The 17527-nt window shown below is 44.6% G+C and overlaps 1 protein-coding gene across 1 annotated transcript in view; it reads left to right on the forward strand.

Moving 5' to 3' along the window:
• The window catches only part of POMT2 (protein-O-mannosyltransferase 2), a 39988-nt gene that overhangs the window by 312 nt on the left and 22149 nt on the right, over positions 1–17527 (forward strand). Inside the window, exons 2-6 of the mRNA XM_014534731.1 lie at positions 6–83; positions 7819–7903; positions 12452–12556; positions 14277–14385; positions 16101–16209. Coding sequence (XP_014390217.1) covers positions 6–83; positions 7819–7903; positions 12452–12556; positions 14277–14385; positions 16101–16209 — 486 coding nt within the window. The remainder of the gene's footprint in view (positions 1–5; positions 84–7818; positions 7904–12451; positions 12557–14276; positions 14386–16100; positions 16210–17527) is intronic.

Below are 17527 nucleotides of genomic sequence, written 5' to 3' on the forward strand. Positions count from 1 at the left end.
TGTCGGGGGGTCCTGCTGGCCCTGGTGACGCTGCTGGCCTTCGCCACCCGCTTCCATCGTCTGGACCAGCCACCTCACGTCTGGTGAGTGACGGGCGGGACTCGGCGGGCACCGTGGTAACCTGGAAGGAGGGACGCGTCCTCTGATTGGTCGTGGGGCACGGAGGGGGCGGGATCCACAGGAGGAGGGGCGGGGTCGCGCTGAAAGGGAAACTGAGGTTTCCGGTGTTTGCCTCTGGCTAATAGCAGTCTGAACCTTTGCTCCGGTGGGTGGCAGTGGGATTCTTGGGATCTGAGGAAGCAGCCTGGATGCCTTCCAGGTTATGCTGCAGGGTCTCACCTGGCTCTTAAATTGTGGCTCTTAAAGAGCTTTCCAAGGAGAACCGGAAATCCTTAGTACCGAATTTCCTAAGGTCTGAGTTCCTGATCTGCAGAATTTCCAAGCATTAGTGGAGGGGGAAATTCTTAACTGGGTACCTTGATCCTTGGGAGCAGGGACAACTTGGGTGTCCCGGGATGGTGACAGGGGTTCTAGGAAGCAGATCTGGGGCCATCCTGTGAGGAGATAGTTATTTTCTGAAAGATTTTAGTTTGTAGAGTCAGTTGCAGGACTGAGGTATGGTCAGATTTCATTAGATGAGCTTAAAACGTCGCCAGCTGGGAGGAGGAAAAGTTTTATACAATCTGAAGATGGTTCATTTGTTTGACCAACAAGTGATACCATATTTTCTCATTATCACCGAGGAGAAAGTTAGTGTTGGGGTGTTAGAAATGGAACTCCTAAAAAAGCAAGCACACTAACAAACTGCTAGCTTGTAAGTTAATAAATTAGCTTGTTGTTTCATGAGTTTTGGCAGAAGAGATGAGACTCCTGGGTCAGAGACAAAGGACATTTTACCACCACACAGGAAGCAGGATGAATAGTGGCATGTTGGAGTCCGTTTCCCTTGTCCCCGCAAGTCCCACAGGGTCATGCTCTGGGCCCAGATGGATGATTGCACACAAGTGGGTTTCTTTGCAGCTTTGAGGAACAACAGCTTGGGGAATGTACTATTTTATAGCAAGCAGTAAGCAAACTTACTTTTTGTCCTGGTGAGTGACATTACCTCTTTAGTCATAGTTGCTTGGTGTAAACACAGCCCTGAGAAATGGCCCAGGTAAAGTGCAATCAGGGCCTTGCATTCTTGGCATACCCAGCAAGATGTGTGGACGTACAAGAGACTCACGGAGGATTGTATCTCCCAATAGTCTCACCCCTTGATCCTACACTGTCTTGGTTTCTAGCAAATTCTCACATGAATATGCAACTCCATTGGCTACTCTGATTAACTTGGCTGACAGAGGCAGGGACCAGATCTGTTCAATTTGTTCATTTAATGAAGGCTGCTTTCATTGCTAAGCAGCAGGATGAGGCCAACTTGTGCTAATCTCAACCATGTTCCCCAGGGTTCTAGATCCAACCACCTGTGAATAATTAAGTGTACAGATCAGGGGGTGAGGAAAGGACCAGTAGGTCTTATTTTAGATAGCTGGGATATAGTTTGACCGTTCAGTGGTTGAGCATCGACCTAGGAACCAAGAGGTCACAGTTCAATTCCCAGTCAGGGCACATGTGTGGGTTGTGGGCTCTGTCCCCAGTAGGGGGCATTCAGAAGGCATCTGATCAATGATGCTTCTCTTATTGGTGTTTCTATCTATCCCTCTCCTTCCTCTCTAAAAATCAATAAAAACACATATATATTTTAAAAAGTCTGAGACCAGTATGTTATCCATTATGATCTCTGCACAGATATTTAGACTGACTTCTAATCTTTGGTGTCATTGTCAATAATTACAGTGGGTCTCCATTAAAAAAAAAGCAACTTTCATGCCCAATGGGAAGACATTCTGTGGCCCACTCTTCCTAATATATTACCTGAAGGGGTACAGGCCACTCCAATTCAGGACTTTTTGTAAATTTTATTTGGATCACCATGAAATTTGATTTAGATTGCATTACAGTAGTTTGGTTAAGCCACATGGGCAGTGAGTGTCACTGAGTTGTTGCAGCCTCAGTTGCTGTACGAGGCATAACCTAAGGCCCCTAAAGTGTTAGGAGGAGCATATGAATTTGTATTAGATTGAGAGAAGGTTGTTCCAGTTTGTGTGTTTGTACACATACGGTATCTGTGTTTGGGAGTTGATACTATCAGGCAAGTCAGAATAGTTCAAGATAGGCCACATCTACGTGAGTTTTTCTGATTTCATAGCACACTGACAAACTCAGTAGAAAGTCAGATTGCCAGCTACAGCTGCCACCTGATTGAGATGGACCATATGGATGTTTACCAGGCATTGGTTCTGGACCTAGAGGAGAAAGGATCATTAATTGTTTCCCTTTTCTTTACGTTTCCTGAGGCCTAAGATGTTACCTTCCCAGCTTCCAAAATTGTTTCTTTTCTTCCTCTGCCATCATATAATTATATTAGGGTGTATCACTTTAGTACCTGTAACTTCACCTTTTCTCCAAGTATCCCTTATAATATCCAGACCTTTTTTTGCCAAGACCATTATTAGAAAATTGGCAGAGACCAGATGAGTCACTGTAGGGGGCTTGACAAGCAGTGCACTCAACCAAGTGGTCATTATCTTTATACTCTAGGACCATGTCCCTCCAGATTCCGGTACTGAACTAGAATTAAGTTTGTATCCCATAGATGTCCCCAGGCTGATCTGGGGTTGCTGTTAGGGAATCATGCCCACGAATGGTTTGGAAAGAATCTCAAGTTTTCAAAATAAGTTTATGCAACCCTCTACCCCTTTTATTCTTACCATTACCCAATTGGTGGCCAAGAGGAGGTGAACCGTTTCTGGTGCTGACTACATTAGGTGACAGAGCTGTTTTACTAAGGTGTGTGAACCAGGAGAGAGTAGAGTCAGAAATCTTTTTGAGAGGACTGTTCAGTCCTTGACAATATCAGATGCCTGTGGATGCTAGGGAGTGTTGTCATCAAATATCTTGACTATTGGCCCATTATTGGGTGGCCATTGCAAAAAAATTAAAAAGCCACCATTGTCAGACTGTGGATGCTTTGGAAAGCTGGAAACATGACTTGGTTTAGTTTAAAGGTCCACATTGGTGTATCTTGAGTCAGATGATTGTACTGGAACAGCATCATCAATACCGTAATCTGAAATGAGGCACCAATGATACTCCAGAGGGGTAACAAAGTCCTACTGTAGTCACTTTCCTTGGAGCAGTCAATGCCTCGTGCATTTGGCTTCCTTTACTGAAAGACTAACAGGCCAACTTTTGGCTGCCACAATGCAGTGATGGCTTCAACTTCAGAAACATATAGTCCTTTACTTTGCACCCAGTCCACGATAGTAGATGTGTTTCCAGGCCTGGTGCAATGGCAGCAGTCTGTGGCACAAGTTTGATCAGCAGCTTAATTCCAGTCAGTCTGATCAGATGTACCAGCCCTTACCATGGTCATCCATGTGAGCGATCCAGGTTGTCCTATCAGTAGGCAGCCATGATTTTTTCCTGCAGTTCTTGGCTCCAAAGAGGGATGTTTTAATCTCTCAATACCTAGTCTTCCAAGTAGCACAACAGATGGCTAGGCCAATGGCAAGTGCCCGAGAATAAATATAACTTGTCTGTTCCTTAGGAGTATTGCCCAAGACAAAGGTTGTGAAATCTTCCAATTCAGCCCATTATGCCCATCACCCCTTATTGCAGGCAGCCTTCCGGAGTTGTCACGGGGGCAGGATGACTGCTGCTGCCAGTGGACTCCATCAGCTTTTAGTTTAGTCTAACCATCAGTGAACCAGGCACAAGCATTGAGAAGAACCTCTGCATCAAGGGCTCCACTGAGACAGCGGCTTTGCTTTAGGTGGTGAAGAGAAAGGTAGTTTTTCCCAAAGGAAGAGCTACCATCTCTTCATGTAAAATCAAAATGTCTAAGGCTGGGTCAGCTATACTCTTCAGTATACCATTTCCATTTGACCAGTGAGGCTTGTTGAGCCCTTTCCTTATTAGGCATAGATTCCAAGTTGGCCCACCCAAAGTGGCAGGGGTCCTAAAGCCTTCATGGCAGGCACTCAATTTCCACAAGAGCTTAATTAGTATGGTAGTAGGTTGATAGCTGCCCCTTTAAAAAAGTATGTACTTGGTGCCTGCGTCCAGCAGGGGGCGCTATTATCATGGAGAATTGCCTCTGGGCGCTCCAGCTGCCCATTCCCTCTTTAAAGCTGTGCTTTCCCTTTCTCTTCTTGGGATTTATATGTGTTTTTTTTCCCCTGGACCAAGGAGGGGATAGTATCAACTCAGCATGTGGCAGTCCCTGAATGGGATAATCCTCCTGTCTTTAAAGCTGTACTTTCCCTTTCTCTTCTTGGGATTTATATATATATTTTTTCCTGGACCAAGGAGGGGATAGTATCAGCTCAGCATGTGGCAGTCCCTGAATGGGATAATCCTCCTTGACACTTACGGGATCAATACCAGTTATACATTCAGCAGTGTAAGCCACAATAATGGTGAAGAGCACTACCCATTAGGTCACATTATCTTCACTTTCCCACTGGGAACTTGGTTCAAACCTTCCAATTGGATTGCGCATCAGTAACAATAGTGACAGCCACACAGAGATCACACCATTCCCCAGTAGTGAGTATGGGGAGTGCTGGATGCAGGGGGTGGAGGAAGTTTTTTCCTTCTTTAGCCCCTTGATAAGCTTGGCACCACTTCCTCCCCAGTGTACTGCCATGTGTCTGGTGAGCCCCGGGGCTTAGGGGCCCTTTTCTTTCAGTCCCTGTACACACTGCTGTGGCTCTCCATGCATTCCTCAGCACCTTTGGTAACCCCTGCACCCAGCAAATCCTCCTCTCATCGGATTGAGTAGGGAGGGTGGAGATGTGGGCCCCTGATTCCAATAGAGTCTTGAGTTTGAGTGCCTCTCCTCCCTGGAGTTGCCCAGCAAGGTAGGATGGGTGTGTATGGTCTTCAGGCCCCTTTGGGGACAGTGAGACCTTGGCCTACCTTTAATCATCTTACTCTTTAAAGCAGCTGAGGTTATGGTAGAAGGGGAGGGATCATGGGACACGGAGGAAGAAAATGGCTCTGAACATCTAAGCAAGGAGCATTTATGTTTGGCTTGAGTACACAGCTCACCCAAAGTTTTCATTTCACCTAAAGTTCTACAGTGAATATTAAGGTCCTTACTGCTGGCACCATTGATGTAAGCTTCAGAGACTTCTTGATTCAGCAGCCACATCCATATTGCCTTTGGGCAGGGGCTCCTAGGTTTGCTGCCCATGGACATGATCACATCTCTTCCTCCTCCCACCCAGAGGAGAGTGAGCAGTAACCAAGGCTTAGGCGGTTGGTTTCAATCCTGCCTCTCTCTGCTCAGCCTCATGCACAGATAGAACACTGAGGACTTTTACTACCTTCCCTGCCTATCACTGGGCAAGAGCATTCACTACCAGATTCTGGGGAGTCTTCTCATATCCTCTAAACCGGCCTGTGGGGGCGGGGGGGTCCTTGTCCTTTCTCTTATAGAAAGCTATCTCTCAGTATCCTATGCTTGTCGCCAAATACTGTCAGGATCTGGGATTTTATTTTACCCTACTTGCTTGCAAGCTAAGAAGTTAGCCTGTCACGGTTCTGTGGATGCTGACAGAAGACAAAGTCCTGGGTCAGAGACAAAGAACTTATTTTTCGTGGCACAGCAAGCAGGATGAGCATCAGCACATTGGCATTGGTTCCCTTTATCCCCAATTCCATGTGATGCCATGGGTGGATGAATGCCTGCATGCACACTGGGCTGCATCAGCTGAGGAATACTGAGCTTGGGGACTCCGCTGTGTTATAACAAGCAGGAAACAGACTGCTTCTCTTACAGAGGGAGACGCTAACTCTTCCCTCAAGGTTGCTTGCTTAAACCTAGCCCTGAGCAATGGCCCGAGTAAAGAGTGGTCAGGGCCTTGCATCCTTGGGACACCCTGCAAGGTCTGTGGGAGCAAGAGAGATCCAAGGAGGACTGTTTCTCTCAACACAAGCATGCAATAAAAGCCAAGAAGAAATGTGGATACTGCAATAGCAGGTCCTCTATTAACGTTGATTGACATAGTCTCGTTCATCGTAGTTTTGTTGTAATATCGAGATGCCATAGGAATTTAACTCTTGTTTATATCAATTATCCTATGGTAAAATTGTTTTTGTTATACATCAGTTTGCTTAAAGTCACAGAACCTATTGACGATGTTAAGTGTGGACTTACTGTACTAGTTTTACCTGGGACACTTTTGAAATGAAAAATCTCATACCCTTTTGTTAGTAGGTTTCCAAACAGACTTCATAGCTAACCACACATGCTGGTTCAGTTTAAATCGTGCCCAGCATATGTGAGACTTTTTAGTCCATAGAGTTTTTTCATGTGTGTCATCTGAATTGAGCCCTAAAACCTCCCTGTGAGTGATCATGGCAGATGCTGTTACTGTCTTCATTGTGTAGATGCGAATGGATCTGGAGAAGGTGAGTGATTTCACTAGGCTATGCTGTTAGGAAGGGCTGGCGCTGGACTGGATCTCTCTTGCTGCAGATCTGTTTTGTCACACTGCTTGGAAGTTATTTCTCCCTTGGACATCACCATTTTTGGGAAAAGCATCTTTTGCCTGTTAGGTTGCAGGTCAGTAATGAATAGTTACGGAAGCTGCCTGGAGATGGGATAGTCACCAGAAAGCAACCATTTCTGAGCTGCAGAGAGAGACTGACAAACAGAAATGGCCAGGCTCTGCTGGGTAATTGGGCTGCCACTGCAAAGCCCTCATGTGGGGTGTAAAAAGTTTGATGTGGTTTTCTTCCAAGGTTGTACCCTTGTATAGAAGAACAAGACTTTGCATTGTGTTCAAAAGGTAATGTGTTACCCGGCCAGTGTGGCTCAGTAGTTGAGCGTTGACCTATGAACCAGGAGGTCACGCTTGATTCCTGATCAGGGCACATGCCCGGGTTGCTGGCTCAATCCCCAGTATGGGGTGTGCAGGAGGCAGCCGATCAAGGATTCTCTCTCATCATTGATGTTTCTCTCTCCCTCTCCCTTCCCCCCTGAAATCAATAAAAATATATTTTTAAAAAAAGTTTTATGTCATTGTATAGAAGAACAAGACTGCACTGTGTTTAAAAGATAATGTGTTAGAATCACTTATTGCCTTGCAAAATTATTTGTGCAGTGAGAATATATTTTAGACTCTTAACTTAGTAAGAAAACCCTCAACTTTTACATAATAGTTAATTGTAATAAGACCAGCAAGTTCATAGTTAGCAGGTTAATTACCACAGGTTGATAAACAAAATCAGACTTCTGTAACACCATGGTTTCTAGGCTCTCTCTGATCAGTAGCCCATGATGTAGGTTGTGATAATAGTAATGTAATTTCTAGTAGCAAACGTAGTCTCAGAGTTTGAAGTTTAACAGCCTTGGAAGAAAACCCTTACTACAAACCTTTCTATATTATAAGAAAACTCTTCCTCTTTAAAATAAATAGAAACTCAAGATACAGAATAAGTATAGACTCAACTTAAATTTATGATAAATGGTTGGTAAATATTTGCTAACTTTTAAAAATTTATCTAAATGAAGTTTAATGACCAGCTTGATGTCTTGCTTCCTCAAATCACTATGTCAAAAACTTTTTTTTTTAATTCACATTTTCTCATTAATTGCTTGAAACTCATAGTCTTTGGTTTTAACTGTAATTTTAATCATGCTCTATTAAGGCTATTTGGGTTGTATGATAACTTAAAAATTCTCATTTCTCTTTGTTTTTCCTTTAGTTGGGATGAGACTCACTTTGGAAAAATGGGAAGTTACTATATCAACCGTACCTTTTTCTTTGATGTGCACCCTCCTCTGGGAAAGGTAAGCAGTGGTGAACAACAGCCAAGTCTTGGTTTTGGATTTAATTCTTGGCCTCATAGAAAGAATTCACTGACATTCCAGACCAGTTGCTTTCATGAAAAATCTTTGGTATTTTTAGGGGTCCTCTGGGCTCAGAAATGGAGAGAGAGTCCATCAACTGATGGATGGATAAGCAAAATGTGGTATATCTATACAGTGGAATATTATTCAGCTATAAAAATGGAATGAAGTATTGATACATGCTACAACGTGGATGAAACTTATAAACAGTATGCTAAGTGAAAGAAGCCAGACACAAAAGGCCACATATTGTATAAGTCCATTTATATGAAATGTCCTGAATTGGCAAATCCACAGAGACAGAAAGAAGATTAGTAGTTGCCAGGGTCTGGGGGGAAGGGGGATTGAGGAGTGACTGCAGATGGGTGCGGAGTTTCTTTTTGGGGCGATGAAATGTTCTGGAATTAGGCAGTGGTAATGGATGCACAATCTTGTGAATAAACTAAAAACCTCAGTATACTTTAACATGGTGAATTTTACAGTACAATGACTTTTATCTCAATTGAAAATAAGAAAAAATAAATGGAGAGAAAGAATAAAGCTTGGGAACTGGACCTCTGGAAAGGAGGCTTTTTGTAGGAAATCCAGCCTAGTCTTTCAGCCTGTGGCTTTTGGAGTCCCCTTGCGATGGGCACAGTGAAGACGGAAAACACTGGCTGATTTGTTTTTCCTGAGCCTTCCCTTCCTCACTTCTGGTCCTGTGTGGAGGGAGACACGTGAGGCTTCGTTCTAAGCCTGCCTCCAGGGAGTGCAGTCCACCTGCTCCTCTCACTTACCTCCTAGTGGTCCTGTGCTCTACCTGGCTGAAAGACAGTGATGAACAAATTAGAAAACTGTGAAAGAGAGCAGAGTAGCTTCCATAGGTTCCGAGGCTAAGCCAGTCAAAGCCCCTTTAAGGAATGAGTAGGGCATTTTCTCTTCCAGTACTGAAGCCCATACCTGACACTTCACACAGATCCCAGCCCTGGGCACCTGGGCTCCAGTCAAATAGGTACTATTAAAGAAATAAAAATGCCTGCACATAGTAAAAAACGTGATCGGTACAGAAGGAAATAGAAGGTCAAAAGCTACCTTCCCTCACATTTCGATTCTTCAGAGGTTACTCTATGGTCACCTTTGTTAAATTTCTTATCTATGCTCTCAGAAACTTTTTATACAAATACTAGAGGCCCAGTGCACGAAATTCATGCACAGGGGGGAAGGGGGGGGTACCTCAGCCAGGCCTGCACCCTCTCACAATCCAGGACCTTTCAGGGGATGTCCAACTGCTGGTTTTCATTTCAAACGGGCCAGATCCGGCCCGCGGGCCGTAGTTTGCCCACGGCTGCTCTTTGGTCACCTTTGTTAAATTTCTTATATATCGTCTCAGAAACTTTTTATACAAATACTAGAGGTCCAGTGCACGAAATTCATGCACGGGGGGTGGGGGGTACCTCAGCCGGGCCTGCACCCTCTCACATTCCAGGACCTTTCAGGATATGTCCAACTGCTGGTTTAGGCCTGATCCTGCAAGGATCCCTGCAGATTGGACCTAAACTGGCAGTCAGACATCCCTCTCTCAATCTGGGACCGCTGGCTCCTAACTGCTCGCCTGCCTGCCTGATCACCCCTAACCACTTGCCTGCCTGCCTGATTGCCCCTAACTGCTCCCTGGGGGGTGGGGCAAGCCCGGGTAAGGGGCAGTGGTGTTCTGGTCTCTGGTCATTCTGGTCATTTCCACCATTTCGGTCGCTGGGCTTTTATTATATAGGATAAGTGTGTACATATTTATAAACATAAATATTAGTTCATATGAACAGCACATTATGCAAACCGGATCAGACTAAAATTGTTCAGCAACTTGTATTAAAAAAAAAGAATAGTTTATTGATTTTTTTTTTTTTTTAGAGAGAGGGAGAGAGAAAAACATTAATATGAGAGCAAAACATAAATTGGCTGCCTCCTGTACACCCCCCCACAGGGATCAAGCCTGCAACCTGGGCATGTGCTCTGACCACGGCTGCCTCCTGTACACCCCCCCACCCCCACAGGGATCAAGCCTGCAACCTGAGCATGTGCTCTGACCAGGAATCAAATTGGCAATCTTTCATTGTACAGGACAATGCCCATCCAACTGAGCCATACCGGTCAGGGTAGCAACTTGTGTTTTAAACATGATGTTTCTTCAATTCTTTCCACATTAGCACATAAAAATGTATTCCATTCTTTTTAATGACTATATTATTCCATTATATAGATGTGCTATAAATTATTTTACCTCTCTTCAATTCATGGGCATTTATGTTATTTCCAACTTTTAGTCATAGCAAAAGATATTGCATGAACATCCTTGTACCTATATATTTTCATAGTTGTACAGGTGTATCTGAAAGATTCTCAGTGGGCAAACTAGAGAGTTAAAGGGACATTTAAATTTGTGTTAGAGATTGCTAGGTTTTCCTGAAAATTTTTGCAATAATACATAGTCCCACCAACAGTGTATGAGGGTGTTTGCTTCCCACACCATTGTCAGCACGGGTGTGATTATACTGTCAAAACTTCCAACTTGAAAGTAAAAAGTGGTTCATCACTGTTTTCATTTGCATCTTTATGAGTTAGGTTGAACATTTCTTTTTCATATGTTTATTAGTGATTTGTATTTTCTCTTCTATGAATTTGCCCATTTTTCTAGTAGGTTGTTCCTTTTCTTACTGATTTGAATGAGTCTCTTAGTTAGGAAATTAGCTCAGGGCTACTTTTAATCTTGAGGGAACTGAGAAGGAACAGCCTGACCAGCCAAGCAATCTGGGAATGTAGACCAGCACCAGGCAGCTTGTCCTCTGAGACCCCAGATAGGTAGGAGCATCTGCTGTGATGGTCACCTGCCAGTTTTAGTTCATCTGGGTATTTGGATGACTCTGTCTTTCTAATACCTTACATTACTTTGTATTAAATTAATTATATTAAATTAACCTCTGGACCCTGGGATTCTTTCTTTTTATTTTTTTATTTTTAAACAAGGCTTTATAATCACTTACTGCTGAACTTGGGGTTCTATACTTTGACATGGAACTATAGATAGCAACTCTGTTTGGAACTACTTAGAGAAAAGAGTGAGCTGGTCAGTGGTCCAAATCCAGGCCCACACAAGCAGTGCTGCTGGGAGAGGCTTTCCCTCCACACAGCCTAACCCAGTGGTTGGCAAACCGCGGCTCGCGAGCCACATGCGGCTCTTTGGCCCCTTGAGTGTGGCTCTTCCACAAAATACCACGTGTGGGCGTGCACGTACAGTGTGAAGTTGACTTAAAACTTTAAGTAAAGTTTATTAAGTTAATTTTAGGGAACGTTGTGGAGTGAAAGAAGATGTAGTGTCGAGGATTAGAAAGGGATGTTGAGATGGTTTGGACATATAGAGAGGATGAACGAAAGGAGATAGACGAAACAAGTATACAAGACGAGTGTGGATGGGAGAGTTGGGAGGGGTCGACCTCAGCGAACGTACCTCAATCAGATTGAGGACGTTTTTAGCAAAGGCCAGCTTAGGAGTACCCTAATTAAGTTAATAACAGTGTACCTACCTGTAGAGTTTAAGTTTAAAAAATTTGGCTCTCAAAAGAAATTTCAATCGTTGAACTGTTGATATTTGGCTCTGTTGACTAATGAGTTTGCCGTTTTGCCGACCACTGGCCTAACACTGGTTGGGCTGGGCAGCCTGGGGCTGTTACAGATGCTTGGTGTTTGCTGGCAGTTTTTATGTTTTCGCGGCTTCTGATTGCTTGTGTGAAAAGAATTTTACACTGTTGATGGCCAAGGAAAGATAGAAAGAGGCTGACCCTCCCGAATGTTTTGAAGGATTCTCATCATAGTTTATGGTTGATTTGTTCTGGTTTGGGATGTGCCAAGGTTGCCACTCTTTGGAATACTGGAAAAAGGAGAAGCCAGTCTCTGGCCTTTTGGCATTTTTTCCACTGGGACTTTTCTGTTCTCCTCTGGGGAAATGCAGCTGTCTTTTCTCTTTTCTATTCTCCACCCCCCCCCCCCCCCCCTGTCTCTATTCCTGATGTGTAGAAACTTGGCCACTTTTCTGCCTCCTCATTCTGAGTTGGAACCTCATTTTCCAGTCTCCCCAGGAATCAGCCCCTCTCCTTCCCCTCCCCCATAATGAGCTATCAGCTTTTATTTCATAGCAAATAAAAGAAGGCTGATGAGCGAGCCCCTCACTGGCCCTGCCCTTCAAATTGTGGGATTTTTTCTTTCTAAGTGTCCAGTCTGCGCTGTTCCCAAGAACTTGTCCTTAACACAAGAGAGGATTTGTTTCAAGCAATGAGCTCTATAGACAAAAGATTCTTGCTTTGAACAGCTGCAGGAGAAAATGTCACATTGTCAACTCCTTCTATGGACAGTTGTCAAGGGAGACCAAAGTCTGGGTGCTGCTGGAGGAAGTTTAGGGGATGAAGGAATCTCCTCTCAAAGGTCTCTCATTGTTTCTGTTTGTTCTCTTTCTCTCAGATGCTGATAGGTCTTGCTGGCTACCTGAGTGGATATGATGGTACCTTTATGTTCCAGAAGCCTGGGGACAGATATGAGCATCACAACTACATGGGAATGAGAGGAGTAAGGCTTCCTGACTTGAAAGAGCTTCACTGAGCCCTGGGGCCACACTCACAAATGTTACAGTTGGAAATCCTGGGGTGGTGGCAGGTGTACACAACGGACTTTGGGGTGGGGGGAGGATGACTGGATCCATGCCCTGAAGTAGAAATTCAGGCGTAGAGACTCAGAACTGGTGTGGGTAAGAAGGGAAGGGGAGGCCACAGGTAATGGAGATTACGTAGATAGGAGCAAGCCCACCCTGTCACATGTTATGCCCATGTGAGGCATCAGACTGCAGGTTGGAGAGCAGCCTGGGACCCAGGCAGCCAGGCAGCCAGGAGTCTCCTCTAGTCCCAGCATTGGCCTCAGCACATTGGCAAGCTACATGTTCTTCCTCTCTCAGACCACACTTGCTGGAGTATTGCTTATCTCTGAGGGCCCTTTCTTAAGACCTCAGTATCCCCACACTCCTGGCACAGGTTCCTACTTCTTTCCCATGAAGGTTTCAGGCACACACAAGGGGTGTGCCAGTCTTTGGAGGGAGGCCATGTGTCCGCTTCCTCTGTTCCCTGTGTCCCAGCAGCAGCCTTGATGGAGCATGGCATGGCCTCAAAACCCAGCTCTGGGCACTCCATACCTGTAGCTGAATGAAACCTGAAGAAACTGACCTTCAATGTAGAGCTCTCAAAGCAAGTTACATTTACAAACCCCTTTCATTGAGGAGCTCAAACACTTTAGATAAATACAAAGTGCTTATTTGGACAAATTGTTGGATAATTTGCATGGTCATATGATACCATATTAAACAAGAAGTGTCCCATACCCTCAAGTTCATATTCTAAGTGATCCTGTGTCTTCTTAATGACTTTTGAATACCATATAGCATGCGTAATTGGATATAGGCCTGACTCACTGTGAACTTGTTATGGGAATTGAGAAGGCAAATATGACCCCGGTGTTCCCTTTCACACTAGGGCACATTGCTTTCTGTTAACAAAAGGCGACAGCCCAAATGTGAGAATTTCCACTCCCTTGGGCTTGCCTGTTTACTCTTGATGGATAAGGTGGAGAGGTACAGAGAAGGCTTGTGGTTGAAAACAAAACAAAAAAACCCTCCAGTTACTGAAGCACAAAGCATTCTTTTTGCTAAAATAAAAATACCACCTGTAGATTAAAGAGTGGTTCCTCGTATGACTGAAGAAAAGGGCTAAGGGAGAAATAACAGAATTCTCTACAATATTAAAACACCTCAGAGAGGTCTTAACTTGTCCATAGTTTTGTAATAGAAGCTAATGTTTATCAAGTACTTCCTGTGTGTTAACAAACTTTAGGTCATTTAATCTTCAGAGTATAAACCCTTTGAGGTAAGAACTCTGATTCTTCACATTACACAGATGGGGAGGCTGAGTAAAGAGACATGTGACTTCCTCAGGGTCACAGCTAGTAGTGATAGGCAGTCTAACCGGCATCCCCCACCTGAAACCAGTGTGTCATCCTGCTCACGCCTCTCTGGCTGAACTTTGCTGATTTCGTGTCAGTGCACAAGTTGGTGCTCAGTGGGAACTAAATGCTGCTTGATTTGATGCCTCATGGTTACACCACCCCTTTCTCATTCATACATGTGCCAGCTGGTTTTAGGTCACCATGTCCTCATTGGGGTCTTCCATCTTAGACCTGAGCTTGTAGGTCTCTGAGCCTTAGCTAATCTGGTTATTTGACTGCTTCTCTTTTCCTTCCGTAGTTCTGTGCGTTCCTCGGTTCCTTGCTGATCCCCTTTGCCTACCTCACTGTACTGGAGCTGTCCAAGTCCCTCCCCGCAGCACTGCTCAGCGCTGCCCTCCTCACCTTTGGTAAGTTGTCTTCTACCACGTTTCCAGGGAAATTGTCTGCTACACCACGTTTCCTGGGAAATTGTCTGCTGCACTGTGAATGTAGCTGGAAATCAACACATTTACAGATCTGTCTGTGGGCCCAGTTGTTAAGTAACTTTAGGATTGAGTAAATGTATTACAAATCTTATTTTATTCACTAGTAATATTTTAACTATATATATACTTGTATGTAGCAAGCCTTTACATTATTGGAAGGGAGAGCTGGCATAGATGATCTCCAGTTGTCCACATTTAAGATTTAAGTTTGGATTGGATAAGAAGATAGCTGTGTGTGTGCGGGTGTGTGTGTGTGTGTGTGTGTGTATGTGTGAAGGAGGCCTACAATTCTAATTCTGCTTCTCTTAGGTTACTATCAAGATTAGTTTGTACTCCTTAAACTAATTTTAGCTGAATGCAAGGGCGATGCCTCAAAGTAGCTCGGCAGCAGGAGGTAGTAAAATGGGAACTTACATGTTTTCTGTGGATAATCCTCCCATGGCTAAATGAGAGCTGATCCATGGAAACTGATCTTGTTGCTATTCTTGTTCTTCTGAAAGTGCATTCATGACCTTACAGAGCTTAACATTTAAGGAAGTCCAGACCACTGTAGGTGGGTATTTTAGGGGTGATTCTGGCCTTGTTTTGATCGATATGTTGCAAGATTATGGGGCTTCTTGGTAGAGGGTTGGTGGCTTTTTCTTTGTGTCTTTAATTTCCTTTTCAGTTATTGTCATTTATTTATTTTCTCAGTCAATACTATTTTTAAAGCATCTCCTCTTTCTAGGCCACTTTTATCGGCCTCAGAGGGTGAGGAGCTTACTCCCTAGTGGGGCAGATGATAAGTAAGCCAATAAATTACTAAGTCTCTAATGTAACATTCTAAGCAATAAGTGCAATGTAGAAAATAGAGTCGGGTGAAGAATAAAGTCATGAGGAATGATCCTGTTTTAGGTAGGGTGGTCAGTGAGGAGCTGCTTAAGGAGGTGGCCTTGAGCAGAGACCTGTGTGAAGCAAAAGATTAAGCCATGCAGAGATGTGAGGGAAGAGTGTTCAGGCAGTGGGAACAGCATGTGCGGTGGTCCTGGTATAAGGTGGCATTTAGTGGATTCAAGGGACAGCAAGAAGGCCAGTGGGGCGGGAGTGGAGTGAGTGAGGCAGAGGGTGTTGGGATAGGAGGTTGGATAGGTAGGGAGAACCGTGCAGGTTTTGGCATTGTCACGAGGAGCTTGTTAGTCTGAATGAGATGGGAAGACATTGGAGAGTTTAAGCAGGGGCATGATGTAATGAAATTGTGTTTCACTTTGCACCTATCTGAAGAATCAGCTCCCAATATAGACTTTTTACAAAATGGTCAGACTGCCCTCGGTGTGGGCCATTTGTGGCTATATGAGCAGGCGGCAGAACTCACTTTGTAAGGCTGGAAATGAGCAAGAGCCCTCACCTCGGGACTGCTCTATCTGAATGAGTGACATGATCCTTTCTTGAGTTAAGGGCCTGGAAGACGTGTGGGATACTATTTCGTATCATTGGACTTTGGTGTACCCCCAAGCTGTGACCTTCACCTCCCCAACGACTCAGTGGCCCATCTAGTCTTGACTGCAATTAAGTGCAAGGGGGACTTATTGCTGGGGTGTTTGGTTCTCGGGGGCCCATCTCTGATCCCATTTTTTGACCACTGAGCTCATGTTTTTCAGACACAGGATGCCTCACTCTGTCCCAGTACATCCTCCTTGACCCCATCTTGATGTTCTTCATCATGGCTGCCATGCTGAGCATGGTCAAGTACAACTCCTGTGCTGACAGGTCAGAAACACCGTCTTTGGGAGTATGTATGTGTGTGTGTCGGGCTGGGGGGCGGGGGAGGGGAGCGGGGGAGTGAGGTGATCCAGAGGCTACGGCAGCTCCAGAATTTCTATAATGGCCAGGCACAGGGTAAGTGCCTAGAGGACTTGTCTTGAGGCTGAGTTTAAGGCAATCCAACTTTTAAAAAAACTTAGAATACCCATTTTAGATCATGAAAATAGATTTGAAAAGGTTTTCTATAGATTTATTTTTGCTTTACATAAGACTAAGAAAATGTCGATTGTATTTTTCAAGAATATTATCATTTTTACAGTGGGGGTGGACTTAGATAGGGGTTTGTGGATATTATGGAGGGTCCTAATGCCTTCCCACCAACTTATAAGCCACCCCTTGGCACCAGTGCTGGTTAGGAGATCCCAGGACAACTTTATCTTTCACATTCTCCATCCTAGAGGGGAGGGAACCAGGGTAGATCCTGCTTGGGAGTGTTTGTCTCCCTGCCCTCGTTGGTTGTTACATCCAGCCCTGACCTAATGGTGGGAATAGTGTACATAAAGGTTGGCTTGAATGGTCCATAGCAGTCAAGAGGATCCCTGCAGGCTCTGCAAAGTTCTGAAGCTGTACTAGAGGGCCTCGTCTTCCCCAGGGTAGTCTTTTCCAGATCATCCTTCTACCTCTGAGAGAGTAGAATACATTCATTCTATTCAAACCAAAAGAGCTGGCTCATCTGGGCTTTTCTAGAAGTCAACTTGGTTTCACCATGACAACGCTCATTAAATGATGTTATCTCATTAAATGATGTTATGCTAATAAAGCCTGATCCAGGTCTCTCTGGCTTTGGTTTATCTTCTGTCTCTGCCACATTCACTTCCACCTGCCATTTCTGGAATGCATATTCTGTGCCAGGTACTGTGCTAGGAGCTGGAGGTACAGCAGGACTTAGGTCTGGCTGTTAAGGAGCGATCGCTCTGGCAGGGGAGGCCGCCAGAAAGTGAGAAAATTGCAGGACAGTGTGTTAGGAGCTGTAAGTACAGCAAACCTTGGCACCGACTGCCCTGGCTGGAACCATGCTCCACCGCTTGCTAGCTGTATTACCTAACCTCTCTGTCCTTTGCCTTCCTCATGTGTACTAGTAAAAGAGGATAACAATAGGATCTACCTCATGGGGTTAGTGAAAGTTGAAGAGTTAATTGTGTAGAGACTTGGAACAGTGCCTGACACATGGTAAGCACTCGAGAAATGCTGGCTTTGACAGGTCCAGAGGTGACAAAGGAGAGGGCTGACTCAATCCAGTGGCTTCTCTGGATTTCCCTTTGAC

The sequence above is a fragment of the Myotis brandtii genome, unplaced genomic scaffold, assembly GCF_000412655.1.
Source record: "Myotis brandtii unplaced genomic scaffold, ASM41265v1 scaffold132, whole genome shotgun sequence".
In the NCBI taxonomy this organism is placed as follows: domain Eukaryota; kingdom Metazoa; phylum Chordata; class Mammalia; order Chiroptera; family Vespertilionidae; genus Myotis; species Myotis brandtii.